This window comes from Monodelphis domestica, chromosome 3 (genome assembly GCF_027887165.1).
Source record: "Monodelphis domestica isolate mMonDom1 chromosome 3, mMonDom1.pri, whole genome shotgun sequence".
NCBI classification, from domain to species: Eukaryota; Metazoa; Chordata; class Mammalia; order Didelphimorphia; family Didelphidae; genus Monodelphis; species Monodelphis domestica.
Genome location: NC_077229.1, coordinates 82,502,316 through 82,524,889, shown reverse-complemented (window position 1 = coordinate 82,524,889; position 22,574 = coordinate 82,502,316). Strand labels below are relative to the sequence as shown.

General features: G+C 38.3%; 1 protein-coding gene across 2 annotated transcripts in view; it reads left to right on the top strand.

Moving 5' to 3' along the window:
• Window positions 1–5,971: 5,971 nt before the first annotated feature.
• The window catches only part of RAB8A (RAB8A, member RAS oncogene family), a 32,426-nt gene continuing 15,823 nt past the window's right edge, over window positions 5,972–22,574 (top strand). The window contains exons 1-5 of one of the 2 annotated variants that reach the window (XM_016432353.2): window positions 5,972–6,422; window positions 9,837–9,897; window positions 12,589–12,649; window positions 14,176–14,253; window positions 22,456–22,545. In XM_016432353.2, coding sequence (XP_016287839.1) covers window positions 6,218–6,422; window positions 9,837–9,897; window positions 12,589–12,649; window positions 14,176–14,253; window positions 22,456–22,545 — 495 coding nt within the window. In that variant the 5' untranslated portion in view covers window positions 5,972–6,217. Of the gene's footprint in view, window positions 6,561–9,836; window positions 9,898–12,588; window positions 12,650–14,175; window positions 14,254–22,455; window positions 22,546–22,574 lie in introns of both variants that reach the window. The other variant, XM_001368601.5, reaches the window with a different exon arrangement.

Below are 22,574 nucleotides of genomic sequence, written 5' to 3'. Positions count from 1 at the left end.
ATGACAAAAATGATAGAGCCTCTATTCTCAAGCAGCTTGTATTCTATTTCAAAGGATGTGTAAATGTAAGTATATTCAGTTGGGTCCTCATTTTAGCAAGGCGATTGCCAAAATATTGCAATTGCCTTCTTGTTGGTCTCTCTAACTTCCATACCTCCTTAAGAGGTTTACAGCCCCATAATGGCTTTTCCAAACCTTTGCATCCATCCTCAAATTTTCCTTTCCTTCTCTCCCCACCCTTTCAGATAAGAACTTTTGCCACATATTTCACTGAAAGAAAATGAGAGCCTTTTTTGTCTCCTCCCTATCTCTCATGACAGAGATGTCCTCTGTCACTATTGTATCTTTTGCCCTTCTCTCATATGAAGAGGTAGCACTTCCTGCAAAGGCAAAATGTTTCCATATATACACAAGTGATTCCATTCCATCTCATCTTCTCCATCAGATTGCCTCTATTATTCTCATTCTCACTAATCTTCAATCTCTCCCTAGCTACTGGTTGCTTCCTTGCTGCCTACAAACACATTCATGTCTCAGTTATCCTCAAAAAAATCACTTGATCTGCCCTTCCCTGCTATCTTGTAGCTAAAGTCCTTGAGAAGGCCATCTATAACTGATGCCTCTATTTCTTTTCCTCTCACTCTCATAAATTTGCAATCTGGCTTCTGACATTGTTCAACTATACTTTGCTCTTTCCAAAGCTCTAGATCTTTTATTTGCCATATGAAATAGTCTTTTCTCACTCTTCATCTTTTTTCTTTTTCCCTTCCTTCCTTCCTTCCTTCCTTCCTTCTTTCTTTCTTTCTTTCTTTCTTTCTTTCTTTCTTTCTTTCTTTCTTTCTTTCTTTCTTTCTTTCTTTCTTTCTTTCTTTTTGTTTAACCCTTATTGGTTGCAAAGCAGAAAAGCAGCAAGGGCTCAATAATTAGGGATAAATGACTTGCTCAGGTCTAATAGGTAGGAAGTGTCCAGGGCCAGATTTTATTTGAACCCATCTCCAGGCCTGGCTTTCCGTCCACTAAAGCACCTACCTGCTGACCCAATCCTCATCTTCCTTGAACTCTCTGCAGCCTTTGACACTGTGATCACCCTTTTCTCCTGAACACTTTATCTTTTGTTTTCATAACACAAGTCTCCTGTTTCGCCTTCTGTCTCCTCCTTTTAGTCTTTTTTCTAACTCTAAATTATTTTGCTTGGTGATCAGCTCCCATGGGTTCAACTATTATCTCTAAGTAAACATTTCTTAGATTTATCCAATCTAAGCCTCTCTCCTGACTTCTATTATATCTCCCACTGCCTGCTGCATATCTAGAACTGGATTCCCCACAGGCATCTTAAACTCAACATGTTTAGAACTTAATTCATAACCAACATGGCCAAAAAGTAATCATAAAGGACTGAGCAGCAAAAAGACATCACAAACTGTACTTTTCCCTCAGGTCCTTCTCAGAGCTTTTTCTTTATATCAAAACAGATTACATGTTTCTATCTGCACACACATATGTTCATATACACTTACTATCTAACATGTGATTGATTTCTAAGTGTTATAAGGAGTTTTCTTAAGTTCAACCATCAAATCCTCTTGACAGAGAGACACTGAGATAAGCCTAACTAGATTTGAAAGAGCAAATTAGAATCAACCATAGAGAGGTTGGTCAACTTCTCTCTCAAAGAAAAAGAGCTGTCTGTTGAGACATAATTAATGTTCCATCCCTGTCTCCTCTTTAAAAAACAATAGGAGAGAAAAATGTGACCTCAGCTTCTGACTTAACAGGGCAACACTAGTATGAAACTAAAAATTTTCCCTAAAAGAGTGATAAGATAGTTACATGTTTAATGGAAAAATGGACCTTTTCCGATAGTTCCTGAGCTTCAAGTTTAGGTTGTCCCTCCCTTGTAATAGTTTTCTCTGCACATGGATCCTCTCAAGTTAACCCTTTTAGTCCCTTTGCCTAGATTTTGTGCTGAAATACCTACAAATGGATGATAATGGTATTTTTGTTGTTGTTTTTAACCTTAAATATTTTTACTGGCTTTTATCTGCACAAATAAAGTTTGCTTAAAGTAGACCTTAAAAGTAAAGGCAAAAATATGACAACCTTGAAATTTTTCACAAAACCAGTGCTAGAAATAGCAAACTTTTAGTTTTGTGTGTTTCTTTATAAATGTAGACCTTGGATTTCATTGATGTAGAAAAATCCTGGGCCAGCTGGGTGGCTCAGTGGATAGTGAACCAGACCTAGAGAGAGAAGGTCCTAGATTCAAATTCGACCTCAGATATTTCTCTGGGCAAATCATTTAACCCCTCATTTCCTAGCCTCTTTCACCATGGAATCAAGAAAGGGTTGAAAAAAAAATAACTCCCATTAAGATTGGTGAGGAAATTCTAACAGAATGGCAATTATCCTACAACTTAAAAGTATTAGAAACTTTATTGATATACTAAAAAGTCAAGATTCTTGAATGGGGTCCATACCAGTATGTTAAAAGTGGGATGTAAACCATTGTCTTAATAACTCAGGCCCTCTCACCATTTGTTGTTTCAGGTTGCATTTAATAAGTGCTTCCTCATGACTTATACTTAAGAAATCTTAACTTCATTGGTACAAAGAAAAGCCTCAGGTATCTTTTTCCTCCTCAAAAGTGTGCCTTAGGTTGAACTATCTCAGTACTCTAAACATCCTCAGCAGTCAACTATATTATCAGCATCATTTGGTCTATGCCAGTCATATTACCAATTTTCAAACATTAACACGTTAATTTACATACCACATACATATTTAAATAAAATATTCTTTGGAATGAAACTTGAAGCAAGAATTTGGGCCTAACCTAATCGAGAAGAATGGTTTTGGTTGTGTAAGTGAATTTTTAAGCATATTATTTTTTTGCATTTCAAAATCTTGCCTTTTAAATTTTTCTTATTCCTACAGTTCCTTTCAATTTTTAATATGCGATTTGTGAACTTTGAATTAAATGAAATGATAATTAAAAAAATTAAATACTACCTTCTTCAAAAAGTCTTTCCTGATTGATGCAGAGTAAAAAGAAAAGAACTAGGAAAACATTGTACACAGAGACTGATACACTGTGGTACAATCGAATGTAACAGACTTTTCTACTAGCAGCAATGCAATGACCCAGGACAATCCAGAGGAATTTATGAGAAAGAGCACTATCCATATCCAAGAAAGAACTGTGGAAACAGAAATGCAGAAGAAAAACATAATCAATCATATGGTTCGATGGGGATATGATTAGGGTTTTGATGTTAAAAGATGACTCTACTACAAATATGAATAACATGGAAATAGGTTTTGAACAATGATACATGTATAACCCAGTGGAACTGCTTGTCATCTTCGATAGGGAAGAACAAAAAGGGGGGTGGGGGGGAGAATCATGAATCGAGTAATCGTGGGAAAATATTCTAAGTAAAAAAGGGGGGAAGCCTTTTCTGGTCCCCTGTTAAATGCTTTCCTTCTGAAATTATCTCCAATTTATCCTGTATACATTTTATTTATGGGGCAGCCAGGTGACTCAGAGAATAGAGCACCAGGCCTGAAGTTGTGTGACCCTGGGTAAATCACTTAATCTTGTTTGTCAGTTTCTCTCATTTGTAAAATAAGCCAGAGAAAGAAAAGGCAAACCACTTCAGCATCTTTGCCACAACTGAACAACAAAAATATTATTTATACATAGTTATGTGCATATTGTCTCCCCTAACCTGCTTGAGAACAGAGACTATTTTGGCTTTTCTTGGCATTCTCAGCATTTATCACAGTACCTAGCACTAAGAAGGCACTTAGCAAATGTTTGTTGACTTTACAAAATATTAAAAAATAATAGGCAAGGTGGGGTGGCATGGGCTAGTGCTGGCCTTTGAGCCTCTGACACATACTGAGAGTGTGATCTGGACAAATCATTCAATTTCTCAACACTTTAGTCTCTCTTAAGACTTTGAGTTACAGAGGAGGAGCCAACATGCTTGGTAGAGGTTGTTCCCTCATTTGGAAGTTCCTTATATCAGTGAAACCATCTATTATAATAATCTAATATAAAAGGAAAACAGGGTAATTAATTGTGGGAGAAGCAAAGGAAGGAATAGGGCTAGTCTGAGTCAAGAGGACCTTTGTTCAATTGCACCCACTATTTCAAAGTGGCCGCTTCATCAGTCACATAACCTCTGTGCCCACCCCCTCCAAGATTTAAGGGCAGAACAGGTACCTCTCTATATTAGTTTCCCTCTCTCGAAGTTCACAATACCAGTGAAATCACAGGTCCCATTAAAAATAAATTGGGAAGGAAACAGGGATGCAATTCATCCTTTCACCTTGAAGCCAAATTCCACTTTTATTCACTTTCCTTAAGTGGGAGGAAGGGGGCAGGCAATAATCTCTCTCACTCAGTAATTTGCTTCATGCTGCTAAAATGTATTTATCATGGGGGTGCTATTCATATTTCAAGTATATGTTTATGTTTAAAACTCCTTTTATAGCAACCAGTTGGAAAGGAATCATTGCAGAGGGCCTGCAAGGCCAACTTGTACTCATGTCACCCTGTAGGCAAGGGACACCCACTTCAGTTATTTAAAGAGTGATTCTTTTTTTTTTCATCTACCCTGTTGACTACCTGAAGATGGAGATGTAATCATTATCCAGTGGGTCAGAAAAAATTCAGTGTAAGACTGGGAAGGAGGAAGGAAGGAAGGAAGGAAGGAAGGAAGGAAGGAAGGAAGGAAGGAAGGAAGGAAGGAAGGAAGGAAGGAAGGAAGGAAGGAAGGAAGGAAGGAAGGAAGGAAGGAAGGAAGGAAGGAAGGAAGGAAGGAAGGAAGGAAGGAAGGAAGGAAGGAAGGAAGGAAATGAGGAAGTGTTATAATTATCCTGAGAGACTAATTTTGGGGTAAGAATATAAGTTTATTGATTATATGACTTATTGGTTAGATGAACATCATAACCAATACAGTGATATAGATTTCCACAGCTATCTCCCTATGGGGATGAGCTGCACTGTCAGGTGGTCTAATAGATTTTTTAGAAGCTCATTATTCAGCCCCTCCCTTGATCATCCTACACATCTTTAATTGGTGATAGCTAATTAGTATCAACCAATCCACTCCTCCCCAACCCCACAGATGATCAAGTCACATACCCAGGAAAAGAACTTTTGTCTCCATTTATTAACCAAATTCTGTTTTAAAAGGAAGACATTCTTGGGATGCCCAAAGCCTAAGAAAATGAAAAAAGTAGCAGACTGGATGGTATCTCTAACCCAGAACCCAGAGACACTGGCATTCAGTAATTTTCCCTAATATAGTAGATGAAAAATAAATTCTCACAAATGGGGAAAAGGACCTTACTTCAATTCCACTGGAATTAACATAAGTACCAACAGATGCAGTCTGGCCTTACACTAATGATCAAAGTTGAGTTGAAGACCTGAATTCAAGTTCTGCCCCAGACATACTATATATTTGCTCTGTGACCCTGAGCAGATCACAGACTTCTCAGTACCCCAGAAAGCTTTTTATGAAAATAAATTAGAGGAGCCGCTCCTGTGCCATGTAAGGAATTCGAGGTAAACACGGGTTCAGGGAGAAAAAAAACAAAACAGAATGGATGAATGAATGGATGGATGGATGAATGAACGAATGAATGAATGAACCGACAAATGAATGACGCCCTCGGAGGTAGGTGGGGTGGGGGGGCGCCCACTTGGAGGAGCCCAGGTCTCCTGGGTCCCGGCAGTCGTCTTGGAGACTTCAGGTTCGGGCTACAGCCGACTGCCTCAAGCTAGTCAGGCCTCGATTGCTCCCTCTTCCAGGTCCGGTGGAGTCCAAGGTGAAGCTGGTCGCCTCCTGCCGGCGGCTTCAGTTAACGGCCGCTGAGAGCGATTAACGGCTGCCCTGGGCCTCTCGGAGCTCCCTCCGCACCCCGCCCCTTACCGGGGCCCGCCCTTTCCTCCCATGTGACTCGCCTCCCGCGCCCCATGGAAGGGGCGGAGCCTTGCCGCGGGGCGCGGGAGCCGGGCAGGGTCTCCCCCCGCCCAGCTAAGGGCAAGGGCGGGGTCTCTAGGCTCAACTCGGGGAATTAGCGGCACCCTCCCTCCTCTGTCCCCGCCTCCTCCTCATCTCACTCCAGTTCCCATTTGAACCGTGAGTTTCTATCTCTGACCAATCCTGAGGCCGTCCTGTCGAAGTGAACACGACCCCAGCCAATGGGAGGCACGCTCGGGGTTGCTTCCTGCTTCGTCTCCCCATCTCCTTCCCGGAGCCCGCCGAAGGATCTGGGGGGCCGGCGAGGGGTGGGCGGAGGCTACCGTGACGCGCAGTGGGACCTCGGCCAATCGTGGGCGGGCGCGCCGCAGATTGACAAGGGCGGCGTCCAGTGTTGGGGCGCCGCCGGCACTTCCCGTCGAGGAGGTATAGTGTGTAATATGGCGAAGACCTACGATTACCTGTTCAAGCTACTGCTGATCGGGGACTCGGGGGTGGGGAAGACCTGTGTCCTGTTCCGATTCTCCGAGGACGCCTTCAACTCCACCTTCATTTCCACCATAGGTAGCGGGGCTGGGACAAGGGACAGAGAGGCGGAGCCCCGAGTAGCTGGGAGGGAATGGGGCCGGGGACGGCCGGCGGGGCCCTAGGGGATTGAGAGGGAACGGGGCAACCGGGACTGGAGGGAACAGAGAGTCTACAGGGGTGGCCGGGAGGGAACCCAGGGTAACAAGGTGTCCGGGGTGACGGAGAAGGGCCCAGGGCTGGGGTGGGGGGCGAACTATGAAGGAAATCATAGCGGGATGGGGGTGTCCGAGAGGGAACCTCGAGGGGAACTGAGAAGAAACCCCAGAAGGGATTGGCAGGGAATAGGGAGTACAAGAGAATCAGGATGACGATGGAGGAACAGTCCCCTACCCATTCTCCATGGTTGGGGAGATCCTGGTTGGGGGGAAGGTAGGACCTGGGATGGTTGGGGCAGGATCATGGGGGCCAAGTGTCTGTGGGGAACTGGACTATTGGGTATCAGTTTGCCCTTTACCCCCAGGTTCAAAGACTGACAGTGAGGTCAGTCAGCCAGAGGGGACAGGAGGGGTTTTGCTAAGAGTATTATGTTGTTTTCCATGCCAGGGTTACCCTTTAGCATTCCCATTACCCCCAGGGCTGTTTCCGTAGGTGCCTGGACTCTGACACAGTGTTAAAGGGGACCTCTGAGATCCTTTAGTCCGGCTCTGTACCACCCCCCTTAATTTTGGGGTTAGGGAGTAGAGGCCCAGAGAAGAAGAAGAATTTACCCAAGGTCACACAGATAGGTAGTCAGAGAGCTGAGACTAGAGTCATAAGGCTTATCACCAAAGGTTTTTTAAGCACCTACAAGGCACAAATTCTCAGTCTAGAGCTATTCTGCTAGTAGCTTAGTCTCTAAACTCCAAATCTGAGTACTTAGGACCTATCAAGTTCTGTCTCCATTAAGTGTTTCAGCCATAGAATTGGAAGTAGTGTCTGGAAGCCCAGAAGATGGTCACCAAATACCATTGTAATGTCTTTTCCCTTTCACTTCCCAACTTTTCCTTTCAGACTTCCCCATTTCCAAAGAGAGATCACTAGAAGTAACAGTAGTATAATGGAAAGAATGCTAGAAGACCTGAGTTCTAATATTGGCTCTACAACTAATTCCATACCCTTGACCAAGTTTCTTCCCCTCCACAGACCTCAGTTTTCCCATCTGTAAAATGAGAGGATTGGACTAGATGTTCTCTGAGGTCTCTAATAATAGCTCACATTTGTATAGTCCTTTATGGTTTATGACATTCTGTTGAGAATTAGTAACCTTAGTTCCTGTTTCCAGCCCTCTCATTAAAGTAAGGTTAAAGTAGTCCCAAAGCTAAGATGAAGTGATAGTACCTTGTGTCATCAAAAGTAGATGAATATCAGCTCTGCACCTTAATCAGCTTCAGCCAGACTTCCCTATCTTCCTGCTCAGAAAGCACAACTATTACCCCATAGAGGGACCTTCAGTTTAGAAAACTCATGCATTAAAATTAAATGAGTCTTGTTGAATAAAGTTGTGAATATGAAAGGTACTGAATAATGGATTCTTATTGAGCTGTTGGCAGTTCTCTCTGCTAGCCTTTCGTGTAACTTGGGCAGAGCTAGCTCCATTCAGAAATTTGCTGAATGGAGAGGCAGAGTAGTGCACTGGAAAGATTGACTTTTTAAATCAGGTTACATGGACTTTATGACAGGCTTGGTTAGTTCTACCATTTAGCTACCTGTATGATCTTAGGGTCTTCATTTTAATTCTTTGTGTTTTCTTGTCTGTTTTCAACTCAATTCATTCAATGTTAAATATCTACTAAGTTCTGGGCACTGTGCTAAAGGAAAGGGATATAAAAAGAGACGAAGGAGTTGAATTAAAAGACCTTCGAGGTCCTTTCCAGCTCCAAATCATTGATTACGTGACAGAATGGTCCCTGCCCTCCCCTTGGAGGTTCTGAAACTTCCCAATCTGAAGAGGCCTGAGGCCTTATAGAAGGGAATCAAAATAGCTAGTTTAGTGACTTTGTCTCAGTCTGAAAATAGGTTTCTTTCTTACTAATTCATTCTGGTTTCTTTAAAGACCTTTGAGAAGTGGAAGTTAAAGCTTTGTCACTTCCCTGCAAATCAGAAAGCGATATAGCTAATGCTTAACCTAGACCTCAGTTTTACTTACTCGTTGAAGATTCCAGCTTAGAATTTTCCAGGTCTTTACCAGCACTACTGAGATCCACGTTGGGGTATTCATATAGGAATCCTAGTCTTTTCAAGCAGCAGTGGGCCTTGAGATCATTTCATTCCAGGCCTTCATGTGAAATGATGGAGAAACTGCCCAGAGAATGAGAGAATGACTTTTGGCCCAAGTCACCCAGAGAGTAGTGACAAAGCCCAGCTAAGGCCCCACATACTGGGGCTCCCACCTCAGTGAAGTTTAGACTCTCTGTTGTATTTTATCTCCCTATAGGCAAGAAGGTTATTACTTTTTAACTTAGGGGAAAGTGGAAAGTGAACCTGTGATTTCTTTCATTTTGGGAAACTCCCTAAGAGGAAAACTCCTTGTACCAATGCAGATTGACACCCTGCATTTTATATTCTTTGAGAGTTGCTAGAGCCACTGAGAAGTTAAATGGCTTGACCAGTAACACATAGCTCCTTGGGGATGGGGCAGAGGTAGAATTCAAACGCAACTCTTATTGACTCCAAGATCATTTCTATCCATTATACCATCTTGTCTTTTTACCTTATAATTAGGCTTCATGGTTCTTAAGTCTTATAAATTACACTTCTTAATTAAGCTTATGGTATTAACAAAACCAAAGAAAGGTATGAAACAAAGTGTTGCCTGAAGGGCAGTACAAATGCATCAGCTCTGATCACATGTCCCTTTAAATTCTTGTCCCAAAAAGTAAAAAAGAGTTTTAATTAGAATTAGCATCTAGCATTCAAACTCTAGAATATAGGGGAAGTCAAGGTGTATAAGGGCAGTAATGGTTTTTCTGTTGCTTTGTACTAATTGTCTGCTGTGATTTTTGCTATTGATTTACCATATGTGCTTTCTTCTGGTTACCCTTTTCATTTAAGCCTGGTTCTTTGTCTTCTGGAACTCAATCCTCACCATTCTGTTCCCAATTCAGATAGCTCCACAGGGACTTTGTATGAATGTACAGTTTGGATAGCTGAGTTAGAGCTGTGCAATTGATTTCAGTGAGGTGAAAAGTGGGGTTGGAGGCAGTAATGACAACACCTTACAAAAGCAATAGTGAACTTTTGAAATGTACTAGTAATGTCACTTTTTTCTTTTAGGCATTGACTTCAAAATTAGAACTATAGAACTAGATGGCAAAAGAATTAAACTGCAGATATGGTAAGAGTCCCTTTTAAGTTTTAAATTTTTCTCTTGTATTTATTGCTACATTTGCTAGTACCTTTAATTTCTATAGTGCATTAGTTAAAAGTGTTCATTGTCTGTGAAACATAGCAGCACCCCTTATGTAGCTTCTCCTCTTCCCCCACTTCCTCTTAAATATCTTGACCATGTCTAATTGTTTACACAACTCTGACTAGTCACTTAAACAAACAGGTTTTCTTTAAAAGAGTTTTGTATTTCACACCCAGCTCAAAGGAACTATTTTCCTTTTGGTTCTTGGGCATAATCTTTGTGTCATTGGGACTTTCTGAGCACTCCATTTGGGTTTCCTTAAAGCTGAATTTTTTCAATCATATAACATTCAAGATTGTCAGAAGCTGGCCAAATATACCTTTCCTTCCACATGGGTTTGTTCAATCATTCCTGTCTACTTGCATTTAATTTGAGGGAAAGTCTGTATCTGTCAAATTGTGTTTGGATCATATCAGTGTGTGACAGGCTAGCTTTTTCATATTCTCCTTTATTTTCTTGGTGAAGATCCTAGGAGAGGAATATAACTAATGAAAACATTACTTCGCACATTTTCCTGAAATCCCAAAACAAAGTTCAAACTAAGGCATGTCTTGCTTAGAATATGTGTTTTTATTTTCAAGGCCTTGAGAGTGAATTCCCATGATGTAATATATGTGCCAAATTGGCAAGGACTCTAAACCTTGGGCTCAAGAATATTGTAGATGAATTCTTGGCATGCTTAGGTATACCAATGATTTATATATTGTTTTACTGCCAAAAATGGACATTTATGATGGGATAACACTCAGATTTTAATATATGAATAGATACTGTAAACAGATAAGTTTGGTTTTAGAATTCTCATGTTGGCTTGACTTAATAATTTTTTAAATACTTGCATTGTTTTAGATATGCATGGTTGAGATTTTGTTTTTGTTTTTTTAAACCCTTACCTTCTGTCTTAGAATCACTAAGGACTAGGCAATGGGGGGTTAAGTGACTTGCCCAGGGTCACACAGCTAGGAAGTGGCTGAGGCCAGATTTGAACCTAGGACCTCCTGTCTCTAGGCCTGGTTCTCAATCCACTGAGCCACCCAGCTGCCCCCATTGTTGAGTTTTAACATAGATGATCCCTGGTTTGCATTACTCAGCAATATTCATATATTGTTCTTATGAGATGACAGAGTTCTCATCTCCCCAAGCTCAGTCCCTTCACCAATCTTTCTCTCTTTCCTTTAAAGTGTTCTTCATACTTTTGCCTGATTAATCTTTCTTATACATAGACCCAGCCATGTCATTACTTTACCAGGAATCCTTTGGTTGTTCCCTCTTTTGCCAAATAAAAATCAAATTCCTCATCCTGAAATTCGAGGTCTTAACCTTTTCCAGCATTATCTCCTACTGTTTCTCTCAATAAACTATAGGAATTAAAATTAATGGCTAGGCTAAATATATGAAAATTAGAAATAATAATTGTGGTTGCAAATTCGAAGTATTATTGCCCAAAGTTGAAATGACCTTTAATAGTTTTTATTTATAAGAGAGGTAGAAAGTGTGAAAGTAGAGAAATACAAAAGGGTAGAGAAGACATTAGCCTATCTAACTAAATATGCGCTAGTGCTGGACTCAGCCAGGATTTGACTTTCAACTGGAATTAAACTCTCTCCGGAAGACAAGAAGGGAAAGCCAGCTATCCACTCACCCAAGTTCCCTCCAAGAGGCAAGTCAGGACAATGACTTGAGCTGAGTGATCCCTGAGACCAACTTTCTTCCTTCAGGAGACCTTCTTCTTGAAACTAACTTCTTTCTTGAACTCGACTTCCCTCCTCCCAGAAATTCAGGGCCTTTTGATAGTGACTTCTTGTCCTTTTCACAAGGGCCAATCACAGCTTCCAAATTGCCTAGCACTGCTCAGGGGAAGTGTTTGTGGGAACCACTTCTCACCTTCTGGAGAGGTGTGAATTCTCATTTCCTGGCTGATTGAGTTGAGAAGGTGGAGAGCTCCTCCACCTAATGCTAAGTAGGATGGTCAAGCTTTTGTTGATTCAATTCAAAAGTAGACAAAGGAGAGTTAATCCTGTCTTCACAGTCTGGTGAGGTACTAGGTAGGGGTACTTAAGTTATTGTTAACCAAAGTGTTAACTCAAAATAGACAAAGGGAATAAAGGATTCCCTTTCACAAGTGTAGACTCAAAGAGAACAAAGAATTCCCTTTTATAAGACTTTGTACCATAGCCAAACTAGACAGTTTGTCTTCCCTTTACACACCCCCTCACTTACCTACTTTATGCCTTTCTGTACATAGTTTGATGCATTTTAAACATACCATCCTCCTACCCTTCCTGTTGAAATCCAACCTGGCCTTTAAGGTTCAACCCAAATGTATTCTCCATGAAGATATTGTCTAGACTTCCCAAAATCATTTTTACTTTCCCCTTGGACCTCATATAGCCCTATTAGCAGTCTCTTTTGTACTATTTTATATTATAGTTAGCTGTGTGTCAGATTTCCTCTGTCAGAAGGAAAGGGCTGTTAAGCTAAAATTTCTTTTGCTCCCAGTGCTAACATAGTTCTCTGTATTTAATAGATACTTAATAAATGTTTGTTGAATCCTTCCTCATGGAGGTAAGTGAATATAATTATACATTTCTAAAACCACAAATCTTTTTGTTTTAGGGACACAGCTGGTCAGGAACGGTTTCGAACAATTACAACTGCATACTACAGAGGTGCTATGGTATGGGTTTTGTTTGATTTTTTTTAAATCATAATTATCTCTTTCTAAGGAACTGGCTATAGAGACCTTTGGATAAGGCAACCTGCATGTACCTTTGGGTTTTTGTTGTTGTTGTTGTTGTTGTTTTTAAACCCTTACCTTCCATCTTAAAATCAATACCATGTACTGGTTCCAAGGCAGAAAAGCGGTAAGGACAATGGGAGTTAAGTGACTAGCCCAGGATCACACAGCTAGGAAGTGTCTGAGCCCAAGTTTGAACCTAGGACCCCCTGTCTCTAGGCCTGGCTCTCAATCCACTGAGCCATCCAGCTGCCCCAATAACTTTGGTTTTGAATAATGTAGCTATAAAGGATATGTGAACGAAAGGCTATGGTGATGATTTCCTCTTATGATTTGACAAAGAAATGAGATGTGAAATGAGATGTAGTTATTTTAAATTTATAAAGAAATTTTTAGAAGGATTAGAAAAGAACTCTGGGCTCAGTCAGACGGCCAGAGTGGTACCAGGCAAAAAGGGCTAGATTTGGAGTCAAAAGGACCTTGGTTCAGGTACCAGCTCAGCCACTTTCTACAGGCAAGCCATTCAGCCTCGATGGACCTCAGTTTCTTCATCTATAAAATAAAAAGGATTGACTAGATGACCACTAAGGTCTCTTCCAGCTCTAAACCTCTTATCTTTTTTCCTGCCTCTGACTTTGTGTGACCATGGGCAAGTTCCTATCTCTGAACCTGTTTCATCATCTATAAAATGAGGGTGATGATATTTATGCAATCTACTTTGTGTTAGAACGAAAGTACTTTGTAAACTAAAGCAGTTATTGAAAATTCAAGCCATTAGTAAGTTAGGCAGAATTAGTGTAGACTCAGTATTATTATTATTCACAATAATTTCACTAATTTTAGTCCATTAATGTTTTTATAAGTGAAGGAACCTCATCTTAAACCTTAACCTTAAACCTCATCTCAGTTGAAATCATAGGCTCCTAGCTTTAGAGTTGGGGAGAGCTTAGAGCTCTTCTAGTCCTGGTTCGCCTGTGATTATATGGTTAACAAATGACACCAGGGATCAGAACCTTGTGCTCCTGACTCCATTGTTCTCTTCACTACACTCTACTGTTCCTATCTATTATTGATTTGTTCATAATAAAACAATTCAAAACAGTGATTTTTTTCCCCCAGCTGATGAGATACCCTTTTGTTCTTTAGTAAAAGTACAGTGTCAGATAATCCAAGCTGGACTCACTCATATCCTATTTATTCCAGCCGTTTGGCTTGTTGTCAAGCCCCTGTTGCTTCATTACAGCCAGTTTTTCTGGTCTTTTCTGCTTTAGCTTGAGCTGAGTGTAATGTACAAATCTCTCACATAAACCATTCTTTTCTCACTGATTCCCATCTCCACCTACAGTAGGGCTGCAAAGGCTGTAAATACTAGGTTGAAGTCATAGAATTCCAATGGGATGTGGGTACGGCTTTTAAAATTTCTTAGTGTTTTTAACAGAGGCATTTGTTAATTTATCTTTTTATAGGGCATCATGCTGGTCTATGACATCACCAACGAGAAATCTTTTGATAATATCCGGAACTGGATTCGAAACATCGAAGAGGTAGTTAGTTAACTGGTACATTTAAATTATTGAGGATTTTTAAATGTTCATGAGTCAATTAATGATTCAGTTTTATTTAATTTTACATAAGCTAAGATCCTAGCCTTAGTATTTTTATTTGGCAATCATCAGGAAATAAACTATGCCAAATAGTGGAAAGCGCACGGGACTTAAAATAAAATTATCGAGATTAGCAAATCACCATACCTCTCAGTCTTCTTATTCACAAAATGAGGCTAATATTCGTACTTTTGAAATTGTAAAGAATTATATACATATGAACTGTGGTTCTAACCTGATTTAAATGGTTCTGGGGAGTGCAAAGCCACAGAATACCCTTTTTTTTTTTCCCTTTCCCAATAAAGCTTTAATAATCTGAAATTTTTGAGCTATAATTTGGGAATTTTCTCTTGATTTCCCAGAACACTAAACTCCTTAGACAAAAATGACCTTGGAACAGTATATCACCAAGCATTGATGACTAACTGGGAGGTGTTTCAGGCCTGAAGTTCAGAAAGAGGACTTCAGTCAGTCATAAACCCACAAAGTATTGTCATATCTTTGTTGATAGGAACCTTAAAACTGAACATTTTTACAGCTTTTTTCTACCATACTCTCGTTCCTTCAAACTCATGGGATATAGTTTGTTGAAATGTATTGCAGCTAGACAGGGTATAGTATGTCTGCTAACTTAGTTGAATTTCAAGAGTCTATTCATTCAAGGTAGATGAGCCGTGACACTATGTCTGCCCCAGTCAGACCATACACAGACAGGTGTATGAGTGCAGCTACAGGAAGCAGGTTTGCATGCATGTCTGTGAGAAGATGATTAGAAGAACTGTCTTTCCTGATTTAAAACACAACTTAGCCTAGCATTTGCAGCAAAGGTTGTTTTCCTAGGAATGGGCTATTCTGATTACTATTGTTGCTTTTATTCATACTTTAATATTTAACCACAACCTAATGTTGGTACCGCCTTCAGGCCAAGGACAGCTCTTTCATACCTTAGGCCACAACTTCATGCATTGTGAGCCAACAGAAGTTCCTCAGCTGGCCTTCTAGTCATGAACCTCTCCACCAGATAGAGCTAGAACAGACAGTTCATCAGCCCCACATGCAAAGACTTCCTAGCCCAAAATGTCTAACCTTGCTGCTGCCTTTTATTCACAACTTCCAGTAGTTCTTCAGTTAGGCTTCTGCAATATTTTGGGGGTTTTTTTGTTTTTTTAAGAAAAGCAGGCTGAAGAATAGAAAGAACATAGGACTTTGAGGTAGGAAACTGGAGTTAAGTTAGAAACCCATCTCTGCCACTAATTAACTGTCACTGTGGGCAAGTCATTTAAATTTTCTAGGCTTTAGTTTTCCTCATCTATAAAATGAGGATAAATTTAATATTTTACAAGATTGGTGTGAAAATCAAATAATATATCTAAATGCGTTATAATCATAAAACTCTTTATAACAACTTATCATTATAAATTATTCCTCTTATTTTTTTTAAACTTTTACCTTCTATCTAAGAATCATAACTATGTATTTATTCTAAGGCACAAGAGCAGTGAGGGCTAGGCAGTGAAGGTTAGATGACTTGCCCAGAGTCACACAGCTAGGAAGTATATGAGGCCAGATTTGAACCCAAGATTTCCCACCTCTAGGCCTGGCTCTTAATCCATTGAGCCACCTAGCTACCATCAATAATTTCTCTTAAAAAATGTTTATGTCCTGAAATTTGGCCACCCTGATGGTTTTTGTCAATTCTGAGAATAATTTCTTATTTGCATTGCATTTTTCTAGCTTTATGTCACTAAAATATGATATTGGAATAGAATTTTGTATATTTTATCCCTGAGATTTTGGCTTGCTAAGAGGGAGGAATATTTTGAGGTAAACATGTATGTATTCTCTGTGCCTGTGTGTTACTTTGGATTTATGCATGCGTGCTTATTAAGTATGCTTGAACTGCCATTTTTTTGTTCTTAGGTTTGGGAATTAAAATATTATTTTAATTCAAAAATCATATTGTGTAACCAATTATCCTTTTTTTGATGTCTTTGGAGCTCAAATGGGAATTATTTCTTCTTTATAATTTGGGGACTGGGGGAGGAATCTCCAGCAAATCAAGATGGTTTAAAAGCCCTGACCTGGGAATTAGAATATTTGAGTTCTAGTTTGGATGTGTCACTTTACTAGCCATATGAGCTTGTCCAAGTTACTCCCTTTATTATTAGGGCTTCAATTTCCGTATCTGTGAAATTGGGGAGAATTGGAAGAGCACCTTCAATCTACAAATTGTCTTCTTTTATCAGTGCCAAATTCTTTTTTGGGGGTAGGGGAAAGGGAGGTTAAAGAGAAGCCCCACATCATCTATTTCTACTCTATTAACTGTATTAACCTAGGACTAAGAATAATAATCTCATTTTCTAATTTTTGTAGTGTTTGTATTTGCTATTGTCTACTGGTTTTATTAATTTGCATTTTCTTTTTTTTTTCCTTTATCAATTTGGCTAATGGTTCATCAGATTGTGTTTTCATTTTTTCTCAAAATCATTTTTTGATTTAGGATTATTGTTGTTTTTCAGTTTGTTTGTTTGTTTATTTTTCTGTCAGTTTGTTTTATTCCCTAGAAACTAAATTATAATGCTGGAAGAAACTTCAGAGAGAACTTTCATTTCTTTTTTAATTTTAGCATAAGCTTAGAAAGATAAGCTTGTTAAGAAAACAAACATTCTTGACATTTAAATAAGAAAAAATTGTATGTGAAGCTATAAATTTCTGTTTAGTTTGGTTTTTTTTAAATGTATATATTGTATACATATATTTTTCCTTTCTTCAATTCTGCTATCTTTGCATAATTTTATATAAGCTTCCCCATATTTAATTCTCCATTAATGTCTTGTCTCATAACAATATTTTTGCTGTGTTCATATTCCACAATTTTGCAGGATATTTTTCTGTTTAAAAAAATCCCAAGATTTGATCCTAATAGTAATATTACTAGATCCAAAGGTCTAAACAAAACCGTTTTGTGGAATGCTCTGTAGCTTTGCAAAAAAGTCACAATTCTTAGCTTCCTGCAGCAGTGCAATCATGTGCCTGTTAGTGACAACTGTCATTCATATAGTTCTTTAAGATTTGCAAAGTACTTTGTTACATTTATTTTGAACACTCAGCTCTATGAAGTAAGTGCTATCATAGATATCTCCATTTTACAAATGAGGAAACTGAGACAATTTAAACTGCTCAGTCATCACACAGCTAATAATTATTTTAAGTGGGATTTGATCGAAGACCTTCAGACTCCTAAAGCTCTCAGCCAGTCCATTACTCTTCTCTATTCAACTCCACTAGCAGCAATTTTTGCCATTTTTTCCCCATTTTAAACAATTGAATAAGTGGAAAGTCATATTTCAAAATTGTTTACATTTTCTTTTCTCAGATCATTAGAACATTGGTCCAGATTTTTAAGTAATTATTGATAATTTGGTGGGGGGTGTGGGTTCCCCTTTGAAGGCTACTTTTTTCTACCTTTTTGCTTGTTGAGGAAAGAATAATAAATAATAATATTTATTTATTTTTTAGTTAAATATATATTATTTAAATAAATAATAAAAGTCTTATAGATTTGAAAGGCAGATTTTTATCAGACATGTTTATGGCAAAGTTTTTTTTTCTCCATTCTGTTTCTTTTCTTTATATTCTAGACACATTGTTCTTTGTTCTGTAAAAACATTATAGGTGCTTAATAACTTTTTGAAAATCAATATGATCAAATGCATCTATTTTGTTTCCTATAATTTCTTCTATTTGTTGGAAAGCTAAGAATTTCCCTCCTCTTTACAATTAGAATAAATACCATTCAGTTTTTTTCTTAAATATTTAGATTATTGATTCATTCCAAATTTCTTTTGCAATATGGTGTAAGATTGTATAATCCCATTTTTCACCATTCTACTATCCAGTTTTCCCAATAGATTTTTTGGTTTTGTTTTTCAAGTAAAGAATCCTTTCCCAGTGTTTTATGCTCTTGATTTTGCATATACTGTAATATTCTAAATGCCTTTGGTTCATATTCTATATTATCCATTCTTTTTTTTTTCACCTTATTCTTACTCCAAATCTTGTGCAATTTCCTCTACCCTTACTTGTCTTGTCCAATTCCTTCATTTTACCCAATGAGAAAGTCAAGTCCTAGGTTAAGAGCAATGATTACCATTCCTAGTTTTATTATTTTTCTTTTTAAATTTAAGACTTTTTAAATTTCCATGTGGTTGGGTGCCTTTTTTTATTTTTAACCCTTACCTTCCGTCTTGGAGTCAATATTGTGTATTGGCTCCAAGGCAGAAGAGTGGTAAGGGCTAGGCAATGGGGGTTAAGTGACTTGCCCAGGGTCACACAGCCAGGAAGTGGCTGAGGTCATATTTGAACCCAAGACCTCCCATCTCTAGGCCTGACTCCTAATCCACTGAGCCACCCAGCTGCCCCCTGGTTGGGTGCCTTTTAATTGTATTTTATTATTTCTATTTTTAATGTAGTGTGACCTGCAAATACAGTGTATAGAATTCTGCCTTTTTTCTGCTTACAAAGAATGTTTTTATGTCCTAGTATAATATCTTTGAATTTAGAGCTGACTGAGGCCTTAGAGATCATTTGATCCAACTCCCTAAGGCCTAGGGGAAGGAAGTAACTGCCTGAAGTCGCACATCAAGTTAGAGGCCAATATTTCTTCCACTCCGTCACTTAGCCACTTCTTCCTCATGTCAGTTAACTGCATCTTATTTATTGTGTTATTCAGTTCTTTAATTATTTATTAATTCTTTGTCTTCTTTGTAAGTTATTTTCTAATATTATGGTCCCTAGTTAACTCTGTATTCCTCTCTTTGTCCAAATTACAGTATTTCATTACTTTTTTTGTTGTTGTTGCTATGTCATCTGGGCCAGAGAGATTCAATATTGCTAGATTTTTAATGTTTAATGTTACATTGTGTCTTTGTATGTTTTGGTGCTTTTTGCTCTTTAGTTTATTTTATCTATGTCATCCTTGTCTTTATTGTAATTCTAAGGGCCCTTAAAGATTGGATATAAATCCCTCTTTTTTCAGATAAGGAAACTAAGGCCTTGAGAAGAACAGTGATTTGAATATAATCATCTTGCAAATAAGTGACTGAGCCAGAACTAAAATCCAACTCTTCTGAATCTAAATCCATTGCTCTCACAGACAATAGAGTAAAGTTAAAGACAAAATAAACTAAATGATGACTTTCCCAGCCCATTTACTGTGAGGTTGGGTTTCTGCCTAACCTCTAAGTTTCCTCTTTATAATTCTGAGGTTTTTCTTCTCTTTACTCAATTTCTAGAGATTATAGCTAAAATTATTTTCCCATAAATCAGATTAAAACACTTTGCTCACTTTGTAACATTTTTAACTTAAATGATTTTATACATATTTAGTTCCAAATATTGCTTTTTATTGCCAACTAGACAAACCTTTACATTTATCTAGGGATAACATAGCATTTAGTTTTGGAAGCTAATTACCCTCTGCATCCTTGTTATGTTTCTATTCTTTAACACTTATATTTTTGTTTTGGGGTGGTTTTTTTTGTATTACCCTTTTTTATCTCTTGTATGTCATGTCTATTTTTCAGGTCTCCATGGCTTTTTTTATTGATCTTTATAGCTGTGAGACTTTAACAAAGTATTTCTTCATTTCCTCAAAGTCCTGAAATGGTTTGTCAGCTTGTAGTTCCTCCAATTCTAAAAATGGGCTTGAAATAGGGTCACCTGTTTGTGTGTTCTGACTTGGTACGGTACTAATGGGCTAACTCTTACTCCTCTTTTGTTCTTTCTGGGTTCCTCCCTTTCCCTTCCCTGGCCCCTGGCCCCTGGCCTGTTCTTCTTGAAGGTCTTTGGGGCATATCCCAAGTCATTTCTTATCCTTGAATCTCTAAATGTTCTCTCCTTTCTTCTTGGCAGCTTGGAAAATGCCATCTTTGTCTCTTAAAGTTTGCAAACTTGCCAGGTAAGTGTCTAGAGGACTGTCTTTGAGGATGGTTCATGGAGGAGACTCTGTGATCCTCTTCATGTTCAGACTGAGGCCATCCATAAGTTTCAGAAAATGTTCCTTTAATAATTTCCCATAGCATGGTTTCTATGGTATTGGCCTTTTCTGTCTTTTTTTTATCCTTTTTGAAAATTAAATTTAACCATTAACAAATTTAATATGCAAATAGAGCTAAATAAAAAATTATACCTAAAACTGTAAACCCCTAGTATTTGTAGTTTTTTTCAATTTCAATTTAAATTAATTTTTACAAAGTGATAGTAAAAGCCATGTTTATTATTTTGGATCCTTTTGAACTTTTCTGGTCCGTGCCCCCTCCCCCCCATTTCATTACTGCTTTTATTTACATAATTATACCCAGTATATACATTCTTTTGGCCCTGCTTTCTTCATTCTTATTATTTCTTATTCCCATACTTATTTGCCTCCTATCTCCTTTGGTACCCTTACTGAATCATTATGATGTTCCTTGATCTATGTTTTAGGTTCTTGAGTTTCTCTTATGAAATTGTCATCTGTTTGAATGTTCTGACAATAACCCAGTTTTGCAGCCACCTAGTGTAGCTTTTGTCGTCACTACTGAGGCTCTGCTACCTCAGGTCTACTCATCGCATTCTTCATTCCTGTTTTAGTTCCTCTAAAAACCATGCCAACTCATATACTTTTTATTGCACCCTTTACTTTTTAAGTTCCACTTGACCTCTCCATCCTTCTTATTCCCCTTTATATATGTACTCTATATTCCAACCAAAATGGACTACTTCCTCTTTCTGATCTCTTCCAGACTTCTCCCTGGTCAGTATCATAAGCCATCCTCCTTTCCAAAAATGTCTCTACATCTGAAATCTTTCTCTTTCTTCAAGGTCTAGCTTGGATTCTCCTTCCTTCAAGCCTTCCTTGAGTTCTGCTACCCCAACAAAAATAATCTTTCCTTCCCCAAATTTTCTTAGAGCACTTTGTCTGGATCTCTCCTTTGCCCATATAATGTTCTTTGTCTTATTGTTATTTGTGTACATGTGGTAAGCTCTTGAGAACAGAAGCTGTTGTTTTTCATTTCATATCCCTAGTGTCTTACACTTTGCTAGACCACAAATGCTTAATAAATGTTTGTTGAATAGAATCAAATGTTTTATGTGATCTTAGACAAATAATTTAATCTCTCTGAGCCTCAATTTCATCATCTATAAAATAAGAAAGCTATACTAAATTGATTTTTGAGAGTCTTGCTATCACCAGAACTAGGATTCTATAATTTCTTTGGAAGTTACTAACACTAATTCTCTGTACTTGCTTTTGTCATTTAGCCTGAACATCAGGACTCCTAGGTTCAATTCCTAGCTCTGCCACTTTACTGATAGTTTGACTTCAGACAAGTAACTTCCTAATGCACTTCAGTGTCCTTGTGTAGAAAATAATTTCTACCCTAATCTCACTGGGTTGCCTGGGTAAAATTAAATAATGTATGTTAAAGCACTTTGTAAGTTGTAAGTTGCTCTATAGATGCAGTATTTAGATGGCGGATTATTTGTTTCCTGTCCCCCTCCCCCTTCATCTTTGTTGGTGCCATATCTAGAGATTCTTCTTGTTATGATTACAGGAAACAGAAATGCCACCTTTCTAGAAGTTTCTGATCCATTTTATGAGCATATATATCTTCCATGGATTACCAGTTTTCAAAACAAAATATGCTCTAAACGAACTAAACCAAATATATCTTTGATCAGACACCTTGGGATCTAACATTACAATACTTCAAGATTTTTGTCGTAACCATTACTGTACTGATGAAAGAGAGTTGGCTGAAATTTCCAGTGAATACAATCTTTCATTCACATGACTGGTGCCTTCATGTTATCCAGGAGCCTTTCCTTTTTCATCCCCTTTATTCAAATGAAGAGGAAAATTGGTTTTAATCCAATTCTGTCTGTTACTTCATGCATACCACTTATTAGACTTAGTGTTTGGCATCTGAACATGTTCAGATTCTATAGCTATATTTTATACAACCAAAAGCACGTTAAGAGAGTTTTGTTCCTTCCCTGCCAGTTATGCTTTTGGAGAACTGCTAAAAGTTAGAATTCTTGAAAAAAGTTTATAAAAACTCAACTTTTCCTGATCCTGTTGGCTCTTTTTTCCTTTAGCATGCCTCTGCAGATGTGGAAAAGATGATACTTGGAAACAAATGTGATGTAAATGAAAGAAGACAAGTTTCCAAAGAACGAGGGGAAAAGGTAGGAACAATGTTATGTTCAGTCATGTT